The sequence below is a fragment of the Cyprinodon tularosa genome, unplaced genomic scaffold (assembly GCF_016077235.1).
Source record: "Cyprinodon tularosa strain WSP-4 unplaced genomic scaffold, ASM1607723v1 ctg139, whole genome shotgun sequence".
Taxonomy (NCBI): Eukaryota; Metazoa; Chordata; class Actinopteri; order Cyprinodontiformes; family Cyprinodontidae; genus Cyprinodon; species Cyprinodon tularosa.
Window position 1 is genome coordinate 685,766 of NW_024038210.1, and position 26,258 is coordinate 712,023.

The window sequence follows — 26,258 nt, forward strand, 5'->3', positions numbered from 1 at the left end:
AATGTATTTCCTAATATACCCGCTAATTATAGTTACAGCTTTATAAGCACATATGTATATTTACTATAAAACAGTTCTATTGTCCTCCATCCTGACAATAAACAGTCTGGTGTCAAAGAGAGGTTCCTGTCCCTTTAAGGGCGCGAGCCCCAGCCCATCACAACTGTTTTATACAAATGTGACAAGCCGAGCGTGCCGTCAGCCAATCAGAAGCCAGATCTAACCGCGGGAGATCTAAATTTCGCGGGATCAGGTTTGGCGCTAAAAAGACTCTTCTTCTGTTGTATGGAGAGTTTTGACCTGCGCTGTTTGGACACCAGGCTTGGAGAGGATCCGATTCCGTTTCAGTCACATTCTTTAATCTGGATCCGAACCCAGACAACATTTACTGAATTACTGGATGTGCAAATGTGCTGATTTATAAGGAGATTTATAATAACTGGTAAGAGAAATTTCTTTTAAGCTTTGTTGCAGAACAAAGGATTAAAAAATGCTTAGTTTATGTTTAACTTTTGCATTTTTATTATTGTAGGTTAAATATAGGAAGAGCTGCTGTTGTGAGTCTTTGTAATTGTTTACTAGCAGCATTTGATCTGTTTCCAGCTCACTGCTCGATTATTCCTCCACCGCACCGATCCGGTTCTATTAACCCAGGAAAATGATGCGGATGCCCAGAGGCGTCTCTCCCGCACCGGCCCGGCCGCCGGTGGGGCTCTCCTGCTCCCAGAATAAGATGAAGATTGTGTCCAGCGGCGGAGTGAAGGGCGAGCTCTTCTGCACCGGACTGTCCAGCCCGCTGATCAGCACGGTACCGGTCGGATACTTCACCCAGATCAGCAACACATCGGCCGAACAAAGAGGCAACAGTCTGTACTCAACCCCCCACGGACCGGACGTAAAGCCCATCCGGTCGTCCACCGGGCGGCTGCCGGTAAGCACTCACACTTTCTCTGCAGACACAATGTTTTCCACACATCTTGATCTGTGCTGAATGCATGTAGGAGGAATTATTCCCGATTTGCATTGGCATCCATGTTTACGCTGCTCTGACGCGATAAACCACAGAGGGGCCCTGTGCTGCACTGCAGATGATGATGATGATGATGATATTGTGCATAAATGTGTACGAATGAGGATTAGGGCCATTGAAAAAGCAAAAAAAGGCTTACTGATTTTTACATTTTAGTTTAGAATGATATGAGAAAAAAGTCAGAAGTTGGACTTTTTTCTCAAATTTCTGACTTATTTCTCATCATTCTGACTTTAATCTCAGAATTCTGACATATTTTCTCAAATTTCTGACTTTTTTTCTCTCAAATTTCTGACTTTTTCTCTCAAATTTCTGACTTTTTTCTCAAATTTCTGACTTGTTTCTCAAATTTCTGACTTGTTTCTCATAACTCTGACTTTAATCTCAGAATTTTGGATCCTAATGTAGATGGGCAAGCATGAAGGAAGAGATGTGGGAGCACTCAGCTTCACTGACAAAGATGTGAGTTGTTTGGGAAGGCCTGTGACACATGGGTAAAAAATTAGGCAACTTTTTGCGTGCCCAAGGGGTCCCCGGTGATTCTATATCTATAATGGAAGAGCAGAAGGTAATTAAAGAGAGCTAGTCTCTAAAACAGACATGACTGCAGCTTGATGCTAACATGTTTGTCAGCTGTCAGAATTCAGTCAGAATTTTCCTCAGAATTCTGAGGAAAAAAAGTCATTTTTTTCCCCCCATATTAAACTGAAATAATATTTAAAAATTAACTTAAAAGTTGACTTTTTAACTTTTTTTCAGTGGCCCTAATCCTCTTCCGTAAATGTGTGCTCTATTCATTAGAAAAAAACTAATCTAAATACCGGTAAGTAATTTCTTCTTAAAATAAATGCATTATTTCTTGAATTGAGGAGGTAAGTGAGGCACTTTGCCAGTGGAAGAAGACAATTTACTTAAACTAAGTAAAACATAATTGCTGTGTCTTATTTTGTGTTGAGGACCAACTCTGCCATATTTAAAAATAAATACATAAATAAATAAATGCTCAATAAATAAATAAGCATGCAATTAATTGCCCCCCAAAATACAATAAACACATAAATGTAGGTAGAAATTAAATTATACAGTGAGACATAAATGTATATATCTGTTTTATATAGCTTCTTTATTTATTCGCCTTTGTCATAATTACCGTATTTATTTATTGTCCTTTATAATCTTCAACTTTATTTATTTGTTACTTATTTTTTAAGTATTTATTTATGTGCATGATATAATATTTTTATCTGTTTTATTCTTCCTTTGTATTTTATAGCCCTATTTATTTCTTTAACGCTATTTATTTCTGCCTGTTGTATTTATATTTCTGTATGCATTTCTGCCTCATTATGCAAATGAGGAGGGATTTTTATTTTATTTTTGGGGCAATTAATTTAATACTTATGTATTTATTGAGCATTTATTTATTCCTGTATTTATTTTTTTAGATATGGCAGAGTTGGTTCTCCATAATTTCAACAGCATATTAGCTAATTATCTTATTTTAAGAGCGAACAATCTTATTCCATTGGCAGATCATCTTATTTACCAACTCAAATTAAGGACAAATTCACTTCATTTTAGACATTTTTACTTATTTCTAGATTGTTTTTGCAGCGTTCCCTCTAAAGATTAGAGGCATTTTTCTGGTTTTTAGACTAACGCCATACTTGTGTTGATGCTGTGCTGAGAAAGGGGAAGGGAGGGTGTATTTGATAGTCTTACGAGGCATTTAGTTGTGGACAAATGTAGGATGAGTGGCCCCTCTGCAGCGTGTAATGGGCTTCGTAGCATTGCTTTTTTTGGTGGTACCACCCATAGACAGCTGCTCCATCTGCTCCACTCATTAGTCCTTACAGAACCTGTAGAACCTGTTCTGGTTGAGCTGCAGGTTGGGGGTCATAACTGAACAACTGGTGCTCTGAAGGAGGGGCAAGTTCTGTTAAATCTCCTGTATCTGTAGTGGGGATAGGCTGACGTGACATCTCTATAAATAGCCTAAAATGGATCTAAAACCAAAATCTCTAACCTGGTCTTGTTGTTGATGGTAAATCTTTTCTGAAATGAAAAATATACCAAAAATTCCTACTGCTGCCATGAAAATTAAGGCATCAGTTATTACAGACATGATACTTGTATCATAAACATTTATTTATTTATTTTCATCAGAAAGAATAACTTGAAATGGAAAGTAAGCAAAAATGTTTTCCTATATCTAATCAATCTTTTTTTTGTCTTTCAGCTTTTTAAATAGAAATATAGACATGAGTTGATATTAACAGGTTATTAGTTGCGCTGCTCAGGTAGTGTCTGAAGAAATAGATCTCTTCTCACCAACAAAGGATTTAAAATGGTGTTACCTAATTATCTGAGGTTGGGTGGCGCACGTTTCGTTCCTCTTTTTGGTGTGGGGGTTTTGCATGACAGGAAATATATTTCCAAAGAGCCAAGTTTCTCTTTCTTGTAACTGAGGAAAAGGGTGTGATATTCATATTTCTGACAGTTTGCTACAATAGGCGGGAGAAGGGGGAGCACTGTATCACTGCATGTAAATGGCTCATATGTCTTTAGGTCTTGTTGACAGTCATGTGTACCAAATGACGGGTCATGCATCTGAATTGGATTCAGATGCATGACCCGAATTGGATGATGATCTGAATTGGATCATCATCCCTATTTAGCAACAGGTGGGGGAGGGGACAGTGTCTTACCTTATTTTCCACTCAGCTGGGAAACTGTTTTAAACTGCAACATTTTAATGCACTGATATCTGACCCATCTGTACCTGTCTGAGAGCATATAAGTTGGTACAAGTATTTAATATTGGGGGGTGATTATATAAAAATACATGTTAGACTGCAAGATGTTGCCTTGTTACTGGGTCCAAGTGTGCATAGGTTCTTCAAATATGTGATTTAACCCCCCTGCCCTGAAAGCCTGCCTCCACTAATAGGCTCCACAAGAGGATTATATTGATAGTGGGACACAAACTACCACCTGGCTCATCCTCTACCACAGTGGACCCGCGTCTTTACTCTGTATCAGTTCCTAAATGTCTGCATCTCAGTGCTGGAATGCTGGAATCCGGTATAAAAACCAGGTCATGCGACAGACGTGGTTGATCCAGTTGCTCGGATGTGATGTACGGTCCACTGATAATCCAAGCTGACATTAATGTCTGCAGCTCTATGTGTTTGGATGTGTTGTAGCCACATCCAAGGACTAGCAATATGATCTAATTGCAATAAAATCACTTTATTTTGATGGTTTTATTAACATGTAGGACAAAAGTAGTTTGACTTTGACTTTAAAAACATTTCAGTATCGATACTTTTTTGAGTTTCGATACTTTTGACAACCCTAGTACCGGAAGCACAATCCGTACCATCAGTTCAGTTGAGCATGTGCAAGCAGATATTCATCCAGGGCTCAATAAATAATATAGTCATAGTAATAAAAGTAGTAATTTATATCATTTAATCAGTAAAGCATCCTAATACACATCTTTAAAACATTTCTGAATTTTCTTGGACAATTTGATGTTTTTTTACATTTTCTCAGTTAAACTGCTTGTCTGACGTCATCATCAGACGTGTTCAGAGTAGTCTGGCAAAGTATGATTTAACCATGTTTATCCGCATTTTCGTTGATCCAAAGCCGAAAAAGTTAGCTCTAGGAAATAGCATAAGATTCTTTTTCCGGAGCACAGAAGTTATAAAACAATTTTAGGGCATTTGTTTTCTCAGGAAATACATTAACGTAATTATAGCGGAGGGCAACCCGGATGCTTATCTGGTTGCGCAGTGCATGCGCTGATTGTACGGATCATGCTCCCATTATGGATCGGAGAGTGACAATGCTGACCAAAGGTTTGCATAACTAAAAGTTAGCATTAACAAACACTGAAGTTACCAGTTTAAAGAAAAGCAGCAACCTCTGCATGCCTTCTAAAGGGCAGATTAGACTTCTGCAACCCTCACATCAAATGTGACTTGTGTCTGGTCGCGAACCGGTTTCGCTGGTATGCTTCTGCACCGTCGTTCTGGAATTTCTAGGAATGCACAGCAGTTTCCCGCCAAAGCGCAAGGGGGAGCCTAATCCAGAACTCGCGAGAACTTCGGAGGCGCCGGTTGGAGTGCTTTATCTTCCAAGACAACAATGGTGCGTCTGCAAGATATCAGTCACTAAGATGGATCTAGAGTTGCTAGACATCAAAGGGGAACATATTCTGTTAATGGAGCTGGAAAAAAAGACTGATTAACCTTTCGTCGTAGTTGTCCATTGTAGTTGTTGCTCGGTTTAAAAAAAGGGCACCGAATCGAGAAGAACGACCACACAGACAGCCGGAAAGGCATACCAAGGACCAATCGCAGCTGCTTGTTGTCTGCGCACTCTGCGCGGGTTTGCAGCCGTCCGGCGCGTGGTCAGGACTTTTTGAGGTGTGCGACGACAGAAACAGATTTGACGGTTGCAGAGGCTATGCGTCAGAAGCATGAATTGGCCTTAAGCCCTTTTGCTTCCTTAAAGCCAGGCATACACTGTGCGATTTTTTTCAATTGTTGCATGCAGCTACAGCTCACACGTAGCTGGAAAGTCACCCCGAAAAGTGCAAAAAATTGCACAATGTAAGCCTGGCTTAAGTCGGCACCAATGCTACTGCGGTTCAGTATAGAGAAGTGCCTATTCCTACTTCCTATTACTACTGATGCAGAACCTTTTCATCATGACGTTGTTTTGGTAACCAGAAGTAAATATTTACAAGTTTTTGACCGGTCAAAAAACCCGTATTATTTATATCTTAAATGTATTTTTTCCAGTAAAATAACAGTACTTTTATGCTGTTTTATTCTATTAATAATGTGGATGTATTATAAGCGTCAGAAATAATCATTTTGATAAAAAAAGTTGTTGCGAAGTCTTTTAAGTAAAATGACTAAACAGTACATGTCTTAGAAAGGGACCTTGACATTTATGCAGGCATTAGTTGAGGTGGGGCATGGACAGAAAAACACGCCTTACTTGTTCATAGTGGAAAAGCAAGTCAAAAGGAACCGTCTGACTAATCGTCCTCCACGATGCCTTTTTTAAAATGAATGTGAAATTTATTCTAACATAAAAACTGGGGTTAGTCACCCACAGCTATGAATGTATTTAATTGACAGAATAGATATACTGTAGCTCATTTTCAGCAGTCCTCTTAAAGTTAGTTTTGTTTAGATCTTGTACTTTCTTTTTCTTGGCAGCTGTCATGGTTGTTGATGATTGCAGGAAACTTTGTGAACTGGTGCACAGCTCACTTCCTTTAACTTAAACAACAGCATAACCACTGCTCTTTAGAGCTTCAAGGCAGATAACCGGATGCTAAGGGAAAGAAAAATAGTCTTTAAAGCAATCCTGCTGTCTCTAACTCCTGTCTTTACCCTTAGCTGCACAGGTCTTAGGTTTACTTACGTATTAGTCATATTCACTGGGGAAAGAAGGCGGTAATCATTAACAAACACGTGGGGTTAAAACAGGGCGTGTTGAATGTTGATTATGTTTGGATAAACTGTATATTTATTACAGTATTCGTTCTTTCTTTTAGATTCCAGGGAACTCCTCTCAATGTCTGTCAGGCAGTTTACATAAAGTAGAGATTTCAAAGTAGGGGGTTCCTAATGGCCTCTTCTGACGACTTACCTCACCTCCCTTGAGCCCCTGTGGTTAACCCCATATAGACTGATGCCTTGGTGTGACATTTGCCATTCTACCATTTGTATGCATGCACTCTTCCTATCTTTCACCTTGTTTTACCGCACCCTGAGGGAAGCCCTGCCAAAGGACCTCTCCGTTTTCTGTAGGGGGAGTTTTGCATTTCAGATCAGCCTTCCCTTCCCCCCCTTTAGCAGCCAGAATGCACAGACTGGCCTTTTTATTTCACCTGTATGAATGTATATTATCACTAAACATGAGTGTTTTTTTCCTTCAGCTGTCTAAAAGTGAGACTTCACACAGATAGTAGATATTTGCAGGCATACTGTAACTTGCCCTTGACTTTGGTGGAATCTCAGCCCTGCTCAGCCTGATCAGCGGGTTCGTTTGTTTGAGGAAAGGCCTAGATTTACAGGCCCTTCACTTGTCTGTATTATTATAATTGTTTAGGGGTTTCCACAGCAGCAGGAACTTAGTGCTACTTTTTTCCTTTAATAAATGTGACAGGACAAACTCATTTTCAGGTCTGGACAAAAGTAAAAGATTTCAAGTCATTTTGAGGCTGCTACTGAAGGGGAACTGTTAGTTTTTACCTTGATTTGAAAACAGTTCAAAGGTATTGGTCAGTAAATATTTGGACATCACACCAGACAACACTGGGTATATTAGATCTAACCGTCCCCTTAAACCTAAAATGTATTTTATATTAAATCAATGGAGGGAAAATAAAGTAGGGCTGAGATTAGAACCCTGTGGAGTTCCGTTATTGAGATTTAGCAAAGATAATTTCAAGCTAAATCTTTAAAACAAGAATAGGTTGTTAATTAAATGTAGGTTCACTACAGTTGCAGGTTTTCTTCCATTCTTTAATATTAATATAAAGCTGGGCATACACTGTGTGATTTTTTTCTGTCGTTGCACATAGCTACAGCTCTGATCCGATCTACCTGCTCACACTGCAAGTCTCAAAACCACATCGGACTCAGCCCTGGAGAGAGATGGCACTAGTGGGACTCATCTATCTGGAAGCCAAACTAATAGAAGTGGAATATGAAGCTCACTAGAGTGAAACGTGCTGCCTTTGCAATTTTGCAATTTTGTGCTGAAAGCCCTAAAAAGAAAAGGCGACGACATATTTGGACAAAGACATGGCTGAGCAAACCTGGCTACAACGTCTGTCAATTTTACAGAAAGAACTCCATTTCACTCGCACCCCTGACATGCCTTTGTGTTTTATTCTGAGAGGAACAAGAAGAAGAGTCCTTGTTTGCCCACTGAGCGATTTGCCTGACTGAAAATCAAACATGTTTGATTTTCTCCCAACCCCACGATTCCTGATCGAGAGGTGGTTGTGAGAGGCTATCATTACCCCCTGTATACTACACAACGCATGATGAACCATGCAGGCTTAAAGTTGGGCCAATCGGAAAATTCTTGCACGACTGGAAAGACTGCCCGAAAAGGGCAAAAAATCACACAGTGTAAGCCCGGCTTAAGACACCCTGAGGTGAAAAGTATCAGGGGGGCTTCTAAAAACATCTAAAAGCTCCTACTGTAAAACCTATTTCATAGCATCTACCGTAATTTTCGGACTATAAGCCGTGACTTTTTCCCCATTTTTCGACCTTGCGGCTTATATAACTATGGACTTTCACAGCTAACGGCCACTAGGGTAATACCTAAATCTATGGATTTTACCATCCACCATGTTGAAGTCACATTTGCTTCAACACACAAGTACGGTAGCTGCGCGCGGGGGAATGCGGAGGTCCTCCAGAAACAGACTTCTACAGCGAGTGGTACGAGACAGAACAACAGCGAGAAAGACAGACATTAAACATAGCTTCTGTGGCTTATATTCAGGTGCGGCTAATAGTCCGAAAATTAGGATAATTCAGATATCATCACCTGAATAACAATGCTAAAAAAAAGAAGAAAAAATTAAGTTAGTTACTAAGTCAGCCTTGAAGAAAAAAATAGAGGGAGTGGCAGCCTAGAGGATAGTGTCAGGGTTGGTTGTGGTTTGGAGGACCCAAATGCAGAGGCAGAGGTGAATACTTGTAGTTTAATGAAAATGGTTAACAAAGGCAGTCCAAAAATCCAACTAAAAATGTAACAGACCAGAACCATGGAGACATCAAGGGAAAACACGTAGAAGGAGCCAGGGAGAGACGAGGGGAGACGACTACAGCGAAGACAGGACCAGCAACAACAAGGAACCAACAAAGAGTGAGAGCAGAGGGAGAGCATATATAGCTGACAGAGACAAAGGGAGGCTAACGAGCTGACAAGGAGCAGGTGTGAGGAGACAACGAGGTAGCCAAGGGGAAAGGAACATACACACACACAAGAGGGCTACAGAGGACAGCAGAAAAACATGAGAACTTAACAAATCTAGAAATTACAACAAAAAAGGAATTAAACCAATAAAACTAGGTAACATAGAGCAAAATAAAGCACAATATAACCAAAAGCATGACAGATAGGGCATTTCACATTGCCCCACTCCCACAGACGGCCACCTTGGGATGCTTAACCCCCAACTGCTCCTCGGGCACTGCAAACAATGGCAGCTCACTGCTTCCCAAAGGGATGGGTTAAATGCAGATAGTTCATTTCATTGCTCTGTACTTGTGACAGTGTAATGACAATAAAACGCAGAAATAAAAACCTCAGAATAAGAACAATAGCCCACACATTATTTAGGTATTTGGACTACAGCAGTTTAAATAAAAGTACTTTCTTCTAGGTGCATTAACTACTTATCTGACGCATCTTCAGCACATGAAATGCAAACCATGTCGAGTCATCAGAAAAATCCCTCATGCAAAGCGGGAGGGTCTATTTCCCCCACCCTGAACACAAACACACACACAGCTGCAAAGTGAAACCGTTGATCCCTTTCCTGCAACCCGTCAGCAGGTCTGTTTCTGACTACAACTGTTGCACTTTTTGAAAAACTGGTGCACAGAGGAAATTGTGAATAATGAAATAAAGAGAAAGATGCTGGGACATTTTGCTGCTGCTGTCCTGTCGAGTTGCTCTGGCTGTTTGTGGGATTTAGGGATCTAAATTCAGCCTTTAGCAGCGCTTATGCTGTCTGTGCCGCTCCAGATGTCGCCAGGCGACAGGTGGACACATCGTGGAGCGCATTCAGACAACGACGGCTTTCTCTTGACTCATCTCTCACATGAGGACAGCCGCACGAGGCTGAGGATTTGAACATTCTGTTATGCTTTACAAACTCAGTGCTCCGATTTTAATGCATTACCTAAATGAGCTCAGTCACCTGGTGTTCTGTGGCAATAAAGAAGTCTTTGTTTAGTGTTTTTTAAGAAGACGTGAAAAAAAGAGGTGGGCGAGTAAACGGTTAGGTGAGGTCCAAACCAGATGGAAGAGATTAACCCACGGCCTGAGTTCTGACACCCCACACCTCACAGCTTCTGTTCCTGGTGTTTTCTGTAACACTGAACAGTGTGACTGGGTCAGTGATTACTGATTGACAAACTTCCCTGTCCACTGTTAAAAGTTTATTGGTCTTCTTTTTTTCTTGGGTGGGTTTTAATGGGGTTGCTGATTTGCACAACAGAGGTGTCCAACAAAGTACCTCCAGTCTTTAAACTTTCCCTTTTGACGTGTGTGGTACTTTTCAACAGTAAAAACCTATAAAAGCAGTTTAGTTTAATGTTAAGATCACAAAGAATAGGTATAGCAGTCTGTCTTTCAGAGATCTGGAACAAAATAAGTTGGGATCTACCACAGATATAGATATCCAATAATAATGTTGCCATCTAGGCCAATAAACAATATTTGCCAGTATATTCTATATATCATGTTTCTTTACCCTTTGGACACCAAGAAAAAGTGATCACAGTGTTTACATCTCTTCGTTGCTTCAATTAAATACCCATCAACCTGAACAGCATCACAATCAAAGTCACATGGCCTAAAAAATATCTCATATTCGATCCTTTTCCCTCCCTCTCCTGAAACAGAAACAGTAACCAGTGAAAATAAACACTGTTTGTTGATATTGGCTCATTTTTTTTTATTTTTAGACGATACCAATGTGCTAAAGAATGAAAAATATAGTAATACAGATATATCATTCATCCCCATTAATAAACAAACACAAAGAAGCATAACTAAATACTATCTGAAAAGACTTAACATTTTGAAATTTCTTTACTTTCTCCTATTGCATCTGAGGAGTATTCTCTGATTGAAATATTGCACAAAAATGTGTTTGTATATGCATCTGCAACAGTGATGCATGATATTGGAATTTTGGCTGATATCTGCTATGCCTATATGTTTTTAACTGGTCTATAACTGAAAGCTAGACTGATTTTATGGTTATATGTTTACTAAAACTTTGATTTAAGTCAAAGAAGAGGAGCATAACTTATAGTGTGTTTCCCCCCCTAAATTGTAATAAAAATGGATTATAATTAAAAATATATTTAGGTGAAGGTAAGGCTAAATTAGCAATAAACAAACTATATTTCAGCTTTGACTTAATCCAGCATTCACGGCCAAAGGGGACTAGGAAGGTTTGAATTGGTGTAAAAGTTAGTTAGTCAAATCAAAATGATGCATAGTTGGATTTATTTTATTAAAAAATATATGTTTTATATTCCTAGAATAAACAAAATCTGAATAGGATGTAATTGGAAGCAACAGATCAGACGTCAAAGCATGGTTCTGGTTAGCTACTGGCAGGAAAAGCCACAGATATACATGATTTTGATTAAAACTAGAGGCTTTGCCATGTTTGTAGATTCTGGACTCGTGCAGAGTTTGTGTAAAGTCAGAGGTTGAGGGACAGGAGTCCTAAACCTCTTGAAGAGGTCATTGAGGGATTCCTGAGACTCCATGGCACTTAGACAGTGTTGGGTCAAGAAGCAGTCACCCCCTCACCAAAACTCCTGACCTACCCTCACAATGAGCCCCACTTCATGCTTGGGAAAGTGTGAGTGGGGCATTTTGTTGGTGCTTTTGAAAAGTGCTGGCACATTTATGGCTCTAACAAAACCCTCTATTGTCTCTTTTCTTTGCATTCATTTCACAGTCAAGACTCGCTCTACACGTTGCATTGAATAAACCAATCAGAGGGATTAGACAATTAGGACCCTAGACATTTTTCTTCACAGTTCAACCTTCCAGCAAAAGCTAGAAAATGAATTCTGTTTTGATTTTGTTGTTTAAGTTTTATTTTTCTGATCTGCACAAAACAAAATCTTTTCAGGCAAAAAGGAAGCTGGACCTGGAGGACCCTCTCTACCTGCCGGAGTTCAGGACACCTAAAGGCAAAAGCAGCTTCGTAACAGGACTTCAAAGCCCACGAAGTGAGTCGTCTACATGGGGATCAGGTTACCTTTATTAGGCAGTGCATTTATTTATCTATTGCATTGGATAGAAGGAGGTCTGGTGGAGTTCAGGTCAGGCGGGAGGAAGTAGGATTTGGTTCAGTAGAGGATTGTTCTGTGGCGAGAAAAATCAGAGACGTTGGTTGAAGTTGAGAAACGTTCCAGAAAGGGAGCTAAAGGTTTTCATAATAATATGTGGATTTAAATCGCTTCTTCTTGAAATTGATTTTTGTTGAACATGTGAGAGAGAAACCATTAAGCATGTTTCCAAACTCTCTGGGAAAGCAAACCTGTGAAATCAACCTAAAGTATAAAAAATGATCAATACTACATTTATCTAGCAGCATTTAAAACTCCTAGTGCTTCAGTGGCCTAATCAGCAATCAGTTAAACTAATGATCCACAGATGGACATAAGTCTGTTAGAAGAAGTGAAAATGCTCAGTTTTTGGTCTCCTAACCGCAGATGTTTTTATATGTTCCCTTTAAGCTCCAAAGTCTCCAGGGGAGCGGACGCGGTACGACACATCGTTGGGCCTGCTGACCAAGAAGTTTGTGGGTCTGATCGCAGAGTCTCCTGATGGAGTTCTGGATCTCAACTGGGCCACTGAAGTCCTGGAGGTCCAGAAGAGGCGGATCTATGACATCACTAATGTCCTAGAAGGGGTCCAGCTCATCCGAAAGAAGTCGAAGAACAACATCCAGTGGCTGTAAGTTTGAATACAGGGTGAAACAGTTAGTCCTTTCTCAAGACTTACTCTCAGGATTAGCTAAAATTGTTAACTTCTTATGTTTCATGGAAAAGTGTTCCACTTTCCACATGTTGTTTGTTCACAACCACAAATTGCATCATAAAGGATGGAACAAGAGGGAGACGGAAAGATAATGATATTGTTTTTAGATGGATAAGCCATAAAGTTCCATTGAAGGCCTCTGCATACTCCATAAGAAAGTTTTCCGTTTCCTAGGATTGCATAAAAATATTTTTGCTGGGTCCTTCTAAACATCCTTTAGTCAGAGCTTTTTTCAGATGTTTTTTCCAACAAATTGTACCTATATGCTACAGTTCCACATGGGCCTCCTTGGTGTTCTGCTCTTGAGCAGTTTTTAACACTTTTAACACCTCTAATAAAACAACAAATTTCTCTGTTATTCTTGATCTTTGCTCTGAAACAGAAATCACATCTAGAACAACCAACTCTCTTCAAATTGCATCTAATTACTATCTGTCTATGATTCTGGGGGTCGGTCGTTAATGGGGGGGGATTGCCGTTAAGGGGGGGGATTATCTCCTGTAATAGCTGAAACGACCGACTCTTAAAGGAATAGTACACCCAAAACATGATTAGCCTTCATTTTCTACTAACCCCAATGCTGAACAACACTCTGGAGTACTTTTTTGATATCTCAAATGCATCTGGAGATCTGGGAGGCTTCTTGCTGTCTGCAGACATTCAAATAATGGAGGTCTATGGTGCCCGAGACAGAAAGGTCCATAAAAGTCCACAAAAAACGTGTCAATATTCCTCCATACTGCTCGTCCAATGTATTCCAAGTGTCCTGAGTGGGTAGCGTCCATAATTTACTCGAAACAAAGTCATTTAGAATGTTTTTAGAGCATAAACAGTAGTGTATAGGATTTCCTAAAAGCGCGCGCCTGCAAGCCGGCAGACCAAACCAGATGAAAGTGTGCATTCAGCGTCTGCTCTGCCAATAATGCAAGCGTAGAAGAAGAAATGTGCTGTTTACCTGTGCAAAGAAAGAAACAACGAAAGAAAAATGTCTGAGGACTTCAGCGTTGAGGAAGAGCATGAGTTCTTTGCCGAGCTGAATGCGCACTTTCATCTGGTTTGGTCTGCCGCGGTTTCCGTAGACTCGTGAACGCGCTTTCAGGAAATCCTATACACTACTGTTTATGCTCTAAAAACATTCTAAATGACTTCGTTTCGAGTAAATTCTGGATGCTACCCTCTCAGGACACTTGGAATACATTGGACGAGCAGTATGGAGGAATATTGACACGTTTTTTGTGGACTTTTATAGACCTTTCTGCCTCAGGCGCCATGGACCTCCATTATTTGAATGTCAGCAGACAGCAAGAAGCCTCCCAGATCTCCAGATGCATTTGAGATATCAAAAAAGGACTCCAGAGTGTTGTTCAGCATGGGGGTGAGTAGAAAATGAAGGCTAATCATGTTTTGGGTGTAATATTCCTTTAACAATCATAGACAGGTTTCAGATATTACAGGCTAACGATGGAACCAAACGACCCATTCATTGGTTACCATTTGCATGTTTCCAAGTGATACAAGGCTTTGTCTATATAAGACTCAAACTCACTGCTGATCCAGACATTTGAATTGAGAAAGCTTCCTGGAGAGGTGGCGAAACGTCTTCAAATCTTGGAAACCAAGTCCAGTGGATATTTTTTTTTATTTTTACGGAAGTCCTCCCAGTTTTGAACCTCAGAAATGATCCACAGTAATAACGACATCCTCTTAAATGCATGACTTTCAGATGGAACTAAATAAATTTTTTATTGGAAGCCAAGCACAGGAAGGGTAGAGAAATCAGCACTGAGGCTCTTTACTAACCTGGAAAGTCAGTAACTGTCTGGTTTTTCACATTATTAATCTTGTACTGCTTCTCTTCACTCTGTCTTTGGAATGGAAGGATGTTCAGTAGAAGCTGACTGGGCAAAGCGACACCTAGAGCCCACCTAAAGTTTTATTTTATTAAATAGCAGCCCTGTCACCACTTGATCCGTCCCGGAAACACGATCCGTACCGTTGGCTCATTTGTGCATACGCAAACAGATATATTTATCCGCGTCGCCCTTGATTTTATTTTGTGAAAAAGACCTAAACTATGTTTTTCGCTCGCCAAAAATAGTAAGAGTACTAAAATATACTGTGTTAAAGGTTAATAATATATTTCCTGAGAAAATAAATGCCTTAAAATCCTTTCTGTTTTATCATTCGTCTGCACAGGAAATGGGATCCTACGCTACTTCCAGTTGCTAACTTTTTTGGCTTAGGATTTAAACATAAAGCCTTTTTGAGTTTAATGTTTTCCTTTCAGTTAACATTATGGTATATAGTACTTAACCTAAAGAAAGAAACAACTAAAATTCAAATAAACATGGTTAGCTGGATGATGAATTTAATCTATACTATAATACACGCTACATTAAAAATGATCAGTCAGGGATTAGGAAAATAATAATAATAACTGTATGCGCACAGTGTAAATATGTACAGTGGTCATACATTAAAAAATGTTCATACCGGTACATTTTTTTTCTCTTAGACATTCAAGTGGTGCATTTAAATGTTATAGAGCTAAACATGTTAAATTGGTGAGTAGTAGTAGTGTAAGTTTTTAACCTGTCAATTTTTTTTTTATTTTTAACATTACAATTTACATTTTTCCAAGCACACAACAGTTTAAAGCAAAGTTTAGTTTGAAAAGAATGTGCAGGAAGGTTTGAAAAGCATGTTAACACGGTAATGTAGGCTTGAGTTCATTATCTGATGCATGCATATACACACCAGGAAACTGGAAACTTAAAAAATACTGAATTACAAAAAACATTTAAAAAACAAACATGTTTCATTGATATATATACAAATATGAATATTAGGAACTATATTTATCAAACATTATACTGGGTAAGTGAAAATTGTTTCTGGGCAAATGAAATGTGAAAGTCACTTGCCCAAAGGGCAAGTGGTAAAAATCCTTAACATCAACCCCTGTGTTTTATTCATTTCTTAACAAAAGAAATATTCTCTGCTGCAATTATTGTGACGTTTGAGGATAGATAATAAAATATTTGAATATGGCTGAAAAAATTAATCGCGATTGTTGAAATAATCGTCATCTGATTTAGTAATTGATTAATTGTTAATTGGACTTTAGAAACTCTAAAACATGTCTTTAGCTGATAGGGCAACCCACTTAGAGCAGCAATTATACCAAAATTATATATAATATGTAAACATTTTTGCATTCAAGATAAAAAAATAAAAAATAGTTTTCTGTCAATATGCTCAATCCAGAACGCCTCTGGTGGAACAGTTTCAGTTTCACCTGGTTTAATTTCATAAAAAGTCTTCTTTAAGGATTCCTATCCGATTATTAACCAATTAATGAAAGAAATAATTGACAGATTAATAATTTCCAAAAATAATCATTAGTTGCAACCCTGCATTAGACCCTTATATCATAATATGAGTAGTAAAAATCTATAATTAATAGAAAAGTATACATGTCTATCATACTTACCAACTGAGGCTTTTTATGCATAATAAGAATAATAATGAATAATAGTAAACAAGTCAGATATCAGTTAAAGGAGTGTTAAATATGACCACATAGATTGGACAAAAATGTTACCTGCTCTTAATTTTCATTATATTTATCAGTTTTAAATGTTTATTACATAGATTCCAAATAAAATACATAAAGAATTCAGTGAAATTTACATATTTGCAGGCTGCTGTTGTTATACTGAATACTGCAGTACTGTGTGTGCATGCGGTTCACATCAGATAGATATTAGATGGGTTAAAGAGGATATTGAAGTGATGTTTCACCACTAATGCTTGCACAAGTGGAGGTTCCTCGCTTTCCCATTGTGAAATCAGCTGAAATGGAGATTATCCAAGAAAAATAGTGTATTAAGTTTGGGTCAGAACAGCAAGAGACCTCATTAATCAAAGCTGTTTTGGTTTGTAAAGTTATTTTCATTTAACTGGAGTTTAATTGATGCACGTGTGTTGCATTGCCATTTGCAATGTTGTTATTTTCCAAGCATTAGATGTAAAGTTTTTTTTTTTTTTTTTTTTTTGATTGGCTATCCCTTGGATACGTTCCCTTTGGCAGGCTGCAGAGAAGAAATAAACAGTTTGTTGAAAACAAACAGTGTGTTCTATTGTGTTTCCAGACTTAATTGTTTTCAGTCTAATATTAGTTTTTATAGTTTTTCAGAATGTTTTTTTTCAACATTGAGTTCCTGCTTTTCTGTGCGTGTGTTTTTAGGATGGGAAATGTTTTTGAAGGCAGTGCTGCTGGGGGAGAAAAGGCCTTTGCTCTCCGGAGAGAATTGGGGGACCTGGAGAAAGTGGAGAAATCCCTGGATGAGCTGATCCAGTCCAGCACCACTCAGCTCAAACAGCTCACAGAGTTCAAAGACAGTCAGAGATATCCTTTCCATAAACTCACTGGCTATCTTTTCCCATTTACATCATGTATTTAGAGAAATATCAGCTGTGCTGCTGCCATCAACACCTTTGTCTATAGGTGTTGGAGATCGGCCTGTTTTCCAGTGTAGTCCTGTTTCTCTAACTGTGACTGTGACATGCTCTCTTCATCCTCTGACATGGGAATTGGCTCGGAGCTCGTCTGCCTGGCTGTGTGTTTCCTGGAAAGTGCCGCCTTTTACAGCTGCTTTTTGTGTCTCTGTTTCTGTCTCCTTGAACCCCAGTCGGCCTCGGCAGATGGCCGCTCACACTGAGCCTGGTTCTGCTGGAGGTTTCTTCCTGTTAAAAGGGAGTTTTTCCTCTCCACTGTCGCTACAAACATGTTTAGTGTGAGGGATTGTATTTAAGTCAATGAGTCGATGCAATCAACTGGTTTTCCTTAGATAGAAAACTTGGAATCAATTAGACTGGATGATCTGGTGAACTGTAAAGTGATTTGAGATGACATATGCTGTGAATTGGCGCTATATGAATACAATTAATTGAATTGAATTTTATTCAGCCACACATGAAAATATTTCATTTCTATTATCCTTAATCCCTTGATGCACTTTGGGCTATGTGACGTACCAGGACATCCGCTCCATCAGCAGCCTCCGAGACCAGACGGTCATTGCTGTTAAAGCTCCTGCTGAGACCAAGCTGGAGGTGCCAGACACTGCTGGGGTGAGAACATGTGAAAATATAGCAGAAACCTCTAACCTCTATTGATCCCCTCTGTTCTGTTTTTGCATATTTTTGTAAATAGTGAAAGTGCATTTATTGTGTTTTCTATCTGCCTCTCTGCAGCAGGGCTCATTACAGATCTATTTAAAGAGTAGGAATGGGCCTATAGAAGTGTACCTGTGTCCTGAAGAAGGGCTTGAAGATGTCAGTCCGGTTAAGAGGGATGTCACCCCTAAAAAGGAAAACATGGAAATACCTGTTACCACCCCACTAACACAATCAAACCAGAGTGTCAAAGAGGAAGCTGATGAAGGTATGTCTGGGTTTCTATGGATGCATTTTTTTCTGAAAAATAAATAATTTTGATGAAGAAAATGTAGGTATGACCTTTCGAACTGACCGAAGAACTCTGGTGTTAAGCTGCATTTTACCTACTGCACATGTGTAGAGAGAAGGGAAAAGCAGATGTGCAGACAGGAAAGAGGAAGAATCATTGGTCTTGTTTATGGTGACCATTAAAGTGCCAAGTCCATTGTGTGATTTTTGGATTACACTGCACACTCAGCAGGATTTTATGTTATCTTTGGTTTTCTCTTTGACAGTTTTTCTTTGTCAGTCAGTTAAATACCAGGATCTTTTAAACAAGAAGCAGACTTACTTACATAAAACTGAAACATTGGTCACCCTTATGTCTTTAGGGAAGATAATAATTCAAGACCAGCACAGAAATAGTTTATCAGACACAAAATCCACCTTCCATCCTCTCATAATCAACCTTTATGGGAGGACTCTGAAGTCCAGGGTTATGCTAAGAGAAACAGTTGTTGATCTCTGGTTGTTCCAGCCTTGAAGAAAGTTAATGAATAATACTAAATGCTGCTCTGTTGAAAAATGTATCTTCTAAAGTCGTTGACACAGATAATTCTGCATCTTTAATTAAATCTAAGGCTTTTAATTCATATTAATTTCAAGTGAGATTTTACAACTGCATAGAACTGAGGGTTTATTTTAAGCTTTTTCCAGAGGGGTCTTTGATCACCTGAAGAGGTGGGATAGTTACCCTATAATTCATAAAAAAAGCAGTTGGAGTAGTTTATTTTTTCTCACTTGTTTCATGTGCAGGTTTTGCTCATCATACAGTAAGGTATGTCTTTGTCCTTCACACAGTGAGTATATCCACTCCAGCTGCAGCCGCTGCCTCAGCTGCCAGCTCTGCCCCCCCGCTGCTCGACGTCGAGGGGCTTCTGGGTCTGCCTCCGAGTCTGCTACAGATCACAGAGGACCAGCTGCCGGGCACTTCGTTCACCTCAGACCCCAACACTCCCTTTGTCTGCTTCTCTCCACCTTTAGACCACAGCGACTACCTCTGGAGCCTGGAGGATACCGAGGGGGTGTCGGACTTCTTCGACTCCTACGACCTCGGAGATTTATTGAAAAGCTGAGATTGAAAATGAAGTAGGGGTTGGGAAAATATTTAAATGAATGCCTGATCGGGGCAAAATAATATTACACTATGAAGCCATTGCTTATTTTTATTTCTTTAGAGAAGGTTGTTGGATTTACAGTGTAAATCGTTTGAACGTATTGTGGGGGGTGACGATGGAACTTAGAGGTAATTCAACTCAAAAACTTGGAGAAAATTTAGAATGATGGGGGGTTATCTAGGAATATTTTTAGTGTGCTAAGAATATTAGAATCAATTAAATATCAGAGAAGGAGGAACTTCAGTGTGCATACCGTTTCATGTGGAGAATTTTATGACACATGTTGGTATGAGGCAGTGTTCAATGTGAGCAACTCAGGGTTTTTTTTTTCTTTCTTCAAAGCCTAAAAGGATTTGACCTGTAGGGGGCAGTATTGTACTGTCAGCTTTAACTCTGGTACAGCTTTACAGGATTTAATCACTGGATAGAAGTTAAGCTGTACTCACAGGAGTGTTTACATTCAGATTTCTTTTTCTTTTTCCCATAAATTACCAAAAGCTGTGATTCAGTCCAGCCTCTCTTCCACAGGCTTTACAAAGATGTCTGTAGGAAATCTGTGCAGGGATATTGGACGTACTGTGACGGATTTTAAAGGTGCTCATGCTGTTTCTTTCCAATCAGTTTTCATTTTCTCTGCATGTTAAAAATCAAGTCTTTTGTGTTTGGTGCCAAAACTGCTGATTGACCCAAAGTCCTGTTTAATGATAGAAAACGCAATCACAGACTCAATGGTTTGGCAGCTTTGATTCTAATCCCCCCCCTCTAATCGGACTCCAGTTTCAGATGTAATATAATATTCCTGGATTTCCAAGTTCAAGATCACTATTTCTAGCGAAATAATCTGAAATCAACTAATAAGGCACCTGTGGTACAGGTGTGGTGGAGGTGGAGTTTTATTAAACGTTTTATTTGGAAGCGTTCTGGAGATTTGAGCATTTGAATTTCATTGTGAAGTTGAATTTTTTTGGCTTTTCCTCTAAACCTCAGAGATAAGCTACCAGTCCTGTCCTAACGAAACTTGAAAACTGTGCTTGTGTGTTTGGCAGCTTGGTAAATGGGTGTCATGGTGTGTTTGTTTGCGTGTGAGGTTTTTTTATTTTAAATATAGAGTAGAGAATGTCATTTGAAAATGTGTAGAATATTTTTTTCTCCAATGAGCATTATTTTTAGGTATTTGTACATAAATTAATTTGTATTTATACCTTTTTTTCCAGTTTTTTTGGATTGTTTGACCTTGGTAAAACTTGCAGCACTTAATATTTTGTAATATTGCGTGTTCTGTTTGAAGTTAAGAAATAAATACGTTTGTTTACAGCTTGACTGTTTATTTGAACAATCCATCCTCTACATTTCCCCCTAAAAATCACATTTTCTTTAAAAGTACAGGTTCATTTTGGAAGGCACTCTTCATTCATAGCCTCTGATCAAACTCTTTAATTATTCTTCCCTGACATAATATGTTAAAGCAATGCTGTACTTAATGATCGACGATGCTATTCTTTAGGAGTGGATCATAAGATTTCTATTATTTTATACCTAACATCAGTAATGACTCTTAACATCACTAATTAATCTGTAGTTAGCATCAACAATTTGCCTCTCTCTAAATCACCTGTAGTTACTTTTTTTTCCTGTACATTCCTCTTAATGTGTATTAAACTACTTTTAAAACAATAAACACTGCTAATGTAAATCCCCTTATTGCTCCACAATGGGGAAATTAATTCTCTGCATTGAACCCATCCCCTTGGGGAGCAGTGGGCTGCTATTGTGCTGCGACTGTGGAGCAGTGTGAGGTTAAGGGTCTTTGCTCAGGAACCCAGAGTGGAGACTGTGGGAATCAAACCGGGTACTTGCAACCTTCTCAGAGCACAAGCACACTGCTCTAACCACTAGGATATACATTTTTGCTTAAATATTTCTGAGAAATCAACTAAAACTGGTTTATAATTCAAGAATAACAGTGGAATGAGGGAAAAATGGCCTCAACTAAAGAGTTCAAGGACAGAACTGCTGATCAAAATTAACAAAAGGGCCAAGAGTCCCTAATAAAGCATCGTGATGATCACCAAGACTTCACAAAAATCTTTGGAGGCTCTAACTCTCCTTACATCCTCTTTAAAACTAACAGTGCTGTGGTAGATTATTAATGTAATGGCCTGGGGCTGCCTTACAGTTATTGCTGCCCCTAATGACTAATTTCCTCTCAACCGCTTATTAGATTTGTTGTTTTCGACAACTATTTTTTCCTATTAGATGAAATGGTAATTTAGAGAATGAATTTTGTGTCTTCTCAAATTAGCTTTGCCTGCCTTCACTAATTTATTAATGACCTGCAATATAACATGTAAAAGGAGAAAAATCAGCAGAAAGCTTTGGGGTGGCTAACACTTTTTTTTTAACATCCATTAGACTTGTAAAAACCGAAATAACTCCCAGTTTGAACCACTTTCACCTAGTTAACTATTTAAAACAATAGAATGGAAAAAAAAACCCGGATGAAAGATTAAAAATCCAGTGTTTTGCCCTGAACATATCTCACACAATTAGGCCATGATTCTACAATAATCAGGTTGTGTATTTTACCACTGATGTCCTTAATTGATCCTGAGAGTTTATCTGTAAATAATGTTTATCTGTAAATAATGATTTTAATCCAAATATGTAACGTATGTGACTGAGGCCATAACGAAAACAATCCTCGTCTACATTTATAGACTTTCCTATATTTAAAAAAAGTTTTAATCAAATAATGTGTTCACCTAATCATGTGGGGAAAAACCTGAACCAAAGACAGCATGTATTGTGGACAACATAAGGCGCATTTTCAGTGTTCCTCCTGTAGAGGGCAGTGTTGTCTTATGTCAGCACTTACCACAGCTTTGTTTTACAGGATTCACCATCTGTTCATACATTGTCTCCTTCTTTTCTCAGCTCTTCTTAAGGGTCAGTAAAGTAGATTATCTGTGTCCATCCCCTTCAAACCTTTGTGTTCTTAACAGTCACACCAACCATCTCCATTATTCCTTCACGGTCTAAACCATCTCAGCCTTGCCACTCCAACCTGATCTCCAACCTGCTCAAACTTAGCTGTTCCTCTGGTTGACCACTTCTAATCTTTTCAATCCTGGGCTTTGATTTAAAATCTCAGCATCTTCACCTTTGGGACGTCCAATTCAGTTTTGCGTCTTTCAGACGCTGCTAATGTCTCCCAGCAATAAACCACAATAGGTTTCATTACAGTTTCGTACCCTCTACACTTCGGTCTTGGATCTATCCTTGTCAAACACTCCTTACTCTTATCTCCATCACATCCACCCTGCCTGCTCTCTCTCTCTTCATCTCTATTTGGACTGTCCAGTGGTTGACCCCTGATATCCCCTGAAACTAAAGCTAAACTCAGCTCAGGTTGTTGCACCCTTAAAAGGGCCCCCAGTCCATAGCAGGACTTTAGAGGAATGAACAGATGCATCGATTTTTTTATTGAGTTATGTAATGCATGATGTAAACAGTGTACACACCATTACAAAACAAAATGCACCATTAAACAATGCAATTTCCCATTAAATAATTAGAAATATGTTTAAAATAATGAATCAAATAATTAAATGTAATGAAAAAGTAAATCCATTTAAAATGGATATATTAATTCATGTTATATGTATAAATAGTTTAAGTTAGAAGTGATTGTATTTGTTTTATTGTTTTTTGGGTCACCAGTCTGTTTGGCTGCTTCTTTTGGGGTTTACAGGCTAACATGTTAAGGAACCTCTACACTAGTAAAAAGTAAGCTGCAGCCATTAAGAACCACTCACAGGGTTTGTGTGCAGAGGGCCTTTTACTGCGCCTCTGATGAATGAGCTGAGATTAATTCCTTTTCGGTTTACTTTCTCAGACAGACCAAATTTACAAAAAAAAAGCCTTGCTATAAGATATAAATATTTAATTTTGAAGGTGCTTGTGTAAATGTTTGTGTTTCTCACAGTAGCTATATAAATTTCTTTTAAAAAAGACAAATTATTCAGAATGATATTTTCAAATGAAAAGTATCTAAAGATAATAATCATACTTCAAGTCCAAGTTCTGATTCATGACCTATACTTTTCAATTTAATTGACTTCTCTTCATCTACTGTATATAACAGCCATTTAAAACATGTCTACATGTCTTAAGGCATTTTAAAGAGGCAGTTAATTCAGATAATACAGACCCATTGGCAAAACATTTTCTATCTAAGAAAAACCTGCTGAGTGTATTCAGTTATTGACTTTTCCGAATTCCCTCCTATAAGATAAGATAAGATAAGATAAGATAAGACAAGATAGGACTTGATCCACAACCCAGAAATCAACTTGTGACATCAGCTGTAATAAACAACAGGAGGTGCAAAACAAGAAAAAGGTGCTTCAAAGATGTAAGTGTACAAAGTCAGGCTGAGATAAAACCACACACACAAACACACATATGTATATATATATATATATATATATATATATATATATATATATATATATATATATATATATATATATATATATATATATATATATATATATATATATATATATATATATATATATATATATATATATATATATATATATATAAGTATATATACTTATAGACGTATATATGCTTATATATAAATATATATATATATATATAGTATTTTTGGTATTGACCGAGTGAGACTTTGGCCACTGATGAGGCTGACCTAATGAAAAGTGACATTCCCAGCTGACACACAATAACCTGACATGAAGAGTGACAGTGAAGCGGAATGCTTTATAAACACATCCAGACAGGCTGACATCATTCCCTCTGAGCTTGTTGCTTTGGATACCAGATCTGAAAAGGAAGCTAACAATAGGAGGTCAAAGTTCACTGGGCTATAATGGAAGTGTGCAAATGGGAGAAAACTCATTTACAAGAGAAAAGGTCACCGCTTAGTAGATCTAAATATGTACGTTTCTTTACTGCTTTCCTAAAATATTGAAGCATTTTCAGACGATGTCAAAGTTCACTGCCTTTTAAAAATATTTACACTTTTTAACATTTTCACATTTTGTCACATCATAGCAATGACATCAGTTTATTTTATAGGAAATGTACATGGTAGTCCAGCAGAGAGTAGAGGTTTATTTTAAAGTGTAAGACAACAAGACTTTCTATGTTTCAGGGTTTCTAAATGAAGATTAACTTTAAATACTTTGGTGTCAACCCCCAACCCTAACACCCAAAATTCTTTGTAAAATCAGCTTTTGTTGCATATCTTTTGGGGAATCTCCATCAGTTTTTCTCATTTAACAACTTAAATGTTTGCCACTCATCTTTGCAAACAGGCAAAAGCTCTGTTAGATAAAAGAATATCTGTGAACATCAATCCTAAAATCATGCAACAGATTATCAGTTGAATTCAGGTTTTGGGCTTTGATGTTTAGGGTCATCTTCCTGCTGGAAGGTGAATTTCCATCCTAAATCAATGTTTTTCTGTCTTCTGAAATTCACATAAAAATAGAAGAAAGTTTATAAATGCAATTTGACAAAAGGCAAGCCGCTATATTATTTACCACATGCTCTTAAAGTTTATGGTTTCTGCACATTCTGCAAGCTGAACATCCATGTTTGGTTCTTCCTCATGTGACGTTACATGCAGCCTAGGGTTTATGAGTCCTGTAAATTTTACAGGGAATTATAAACTTCCTTTCTGCTCATAGACTTTCAGCCATAGCAATTCTCTCTTCGGTGTCTGGTTCTCTGACCCAAACTTGTGTCTGTTAAGTATCTTTTAACACATGCTGCTCTAAGCAGCTTCTGCGTTTAACAAGTGTCAAGCCCTGCATGCAAACATAGCATAGATGATGTGGTTTATAGACTTATTTAAGACCTGAGCAGCTCACCTCTGTTGCACCTCATCTTGACACAAACCGCTGCAACAGTCGCGAGCAAAGGTAAAGGTTTGTGTTCCTTCAGCGCAGAGCCAGGTCTATCTACAAATGACCAGAACCAACCATTGTTAAAGTTCTGGCCTCTGGATCGGTTTATGGAAAATGAACTGTGTTCAAATGTCTTAGGCTGAGTGGCATTAACTGTTATTTCAGTCTGGCGCATAATTGTTTATACCGATGGCTTTAGAATTAGCAATTTTAATAAACAAGGAAGCTTTTTTTCTAAATGGTGTTTTTTTAAAGCAAACAAATATAACATTTCTAATATTACCAATAGCTCTTTCAATAATCAGTGAAGCAGATGTTGGTATTAGAGCTACTAAAACCCTTTTGCTGTTACTTTTGATAATAATAATTGAACTTAATTGATCTCACATTGTAGAAATACACCTCTGCATTGAACCCATCCCCTTGAGGAGCAGTGGGCTGCCATTGTGCAGCAACCGGGGTGGGGTTAAGGGTCTTTGCTCAGAGAGCCAGAGTTGCAGTATGTGGGAGTGGGGTTTTAACTCAGAACCTCATGTTTCCCAGTTCTATGCCTTAATCCTCCCTTTTTGGCATGTTTAACAGGTTTGTTTTGTTGTGTATTTGTGTTTTTATGAGTAATTATGCAATTTATAGATTAGGACCCCAGAAGGAGTAGCTGCAGCTAATGGGGCTTCAAATAAACAAACAGATTATTATATGATTAACCTTTGGTGATGAACTTTTAGTCAGAAAAGTATGCAGGCCTTTTTTCCCATCATCCTTTTTTAAAGCTCCTTCCATAAAATCGCTTATCAGATAAAAACATCACTTTAAATCTAAGCC

General features: G+C 38.3%; 1 protein-coding gene across 2 annotated transcripts; it reads left to right on the forward strand.

Annotated features, from left to right (window-relative positions):
- The first annotated feature begins 267 nt into the window (after positions 1-267).
- On the forward strand, positions 268-20,814 carry e2f2 (E2F transcription factor 2). Of its 2 annotated transcripts, none has more exons than XM_038278152.1 (8): positions 268-442; positions 604-931; positions 11,967-12,066; positions 12,577-12,796; positions 17,130-17,291; positions 17,902-18,016; positions 18,140-18,329; positions 19,184-20,814. In XM_038278152.1, exons 2-8 carry the CDS (start codon positions 659-661, stop codon positions 19,456-19,458), a joined length of 1,335 nt encoding a protein of 444 aa, XP_038134080.1. In that variant the 5' UTR covers positions 268-442; positions 604-658; the 3' UTR covers positions 19,459-20,814. The 2 variants fall into 2 exon arrangements, with proteins under 2 accessions (XP_038134080.1, XP_038134081.1); XM_038278153.1 differs by having other exon boundaries at positions 18,143-18,329.
- The last annotated feature ends 5,444 nt before the right edge of the window (positions 20,815-26,258 follow it).

Excerpts from the sequence above, each read along its gene's own strand:
- e2f2 (XM_038278152.1), top strand. The coding sequence starts at position 659 with ATGATGCGGATGCCCAGAGGCGTCTCTCCCGCACCGGCCCGGCCGCCG. Across the intron at positions 17,292-17,901 it reads GAGTTCAAAGACAGTCAGAG|TTTGGGCTATGTGACGTACC; the intron begins ATATCCTTTCCA and ends CCCTTGATGCAC. Across the intron at positions 18,017-18,139 it reads AGGTGCCAGACACTGCTGGG|CAGGGCTCATTACAGATCTA; the intron begins GTGAGAACATGT and ends GCCTCTCTGCAG.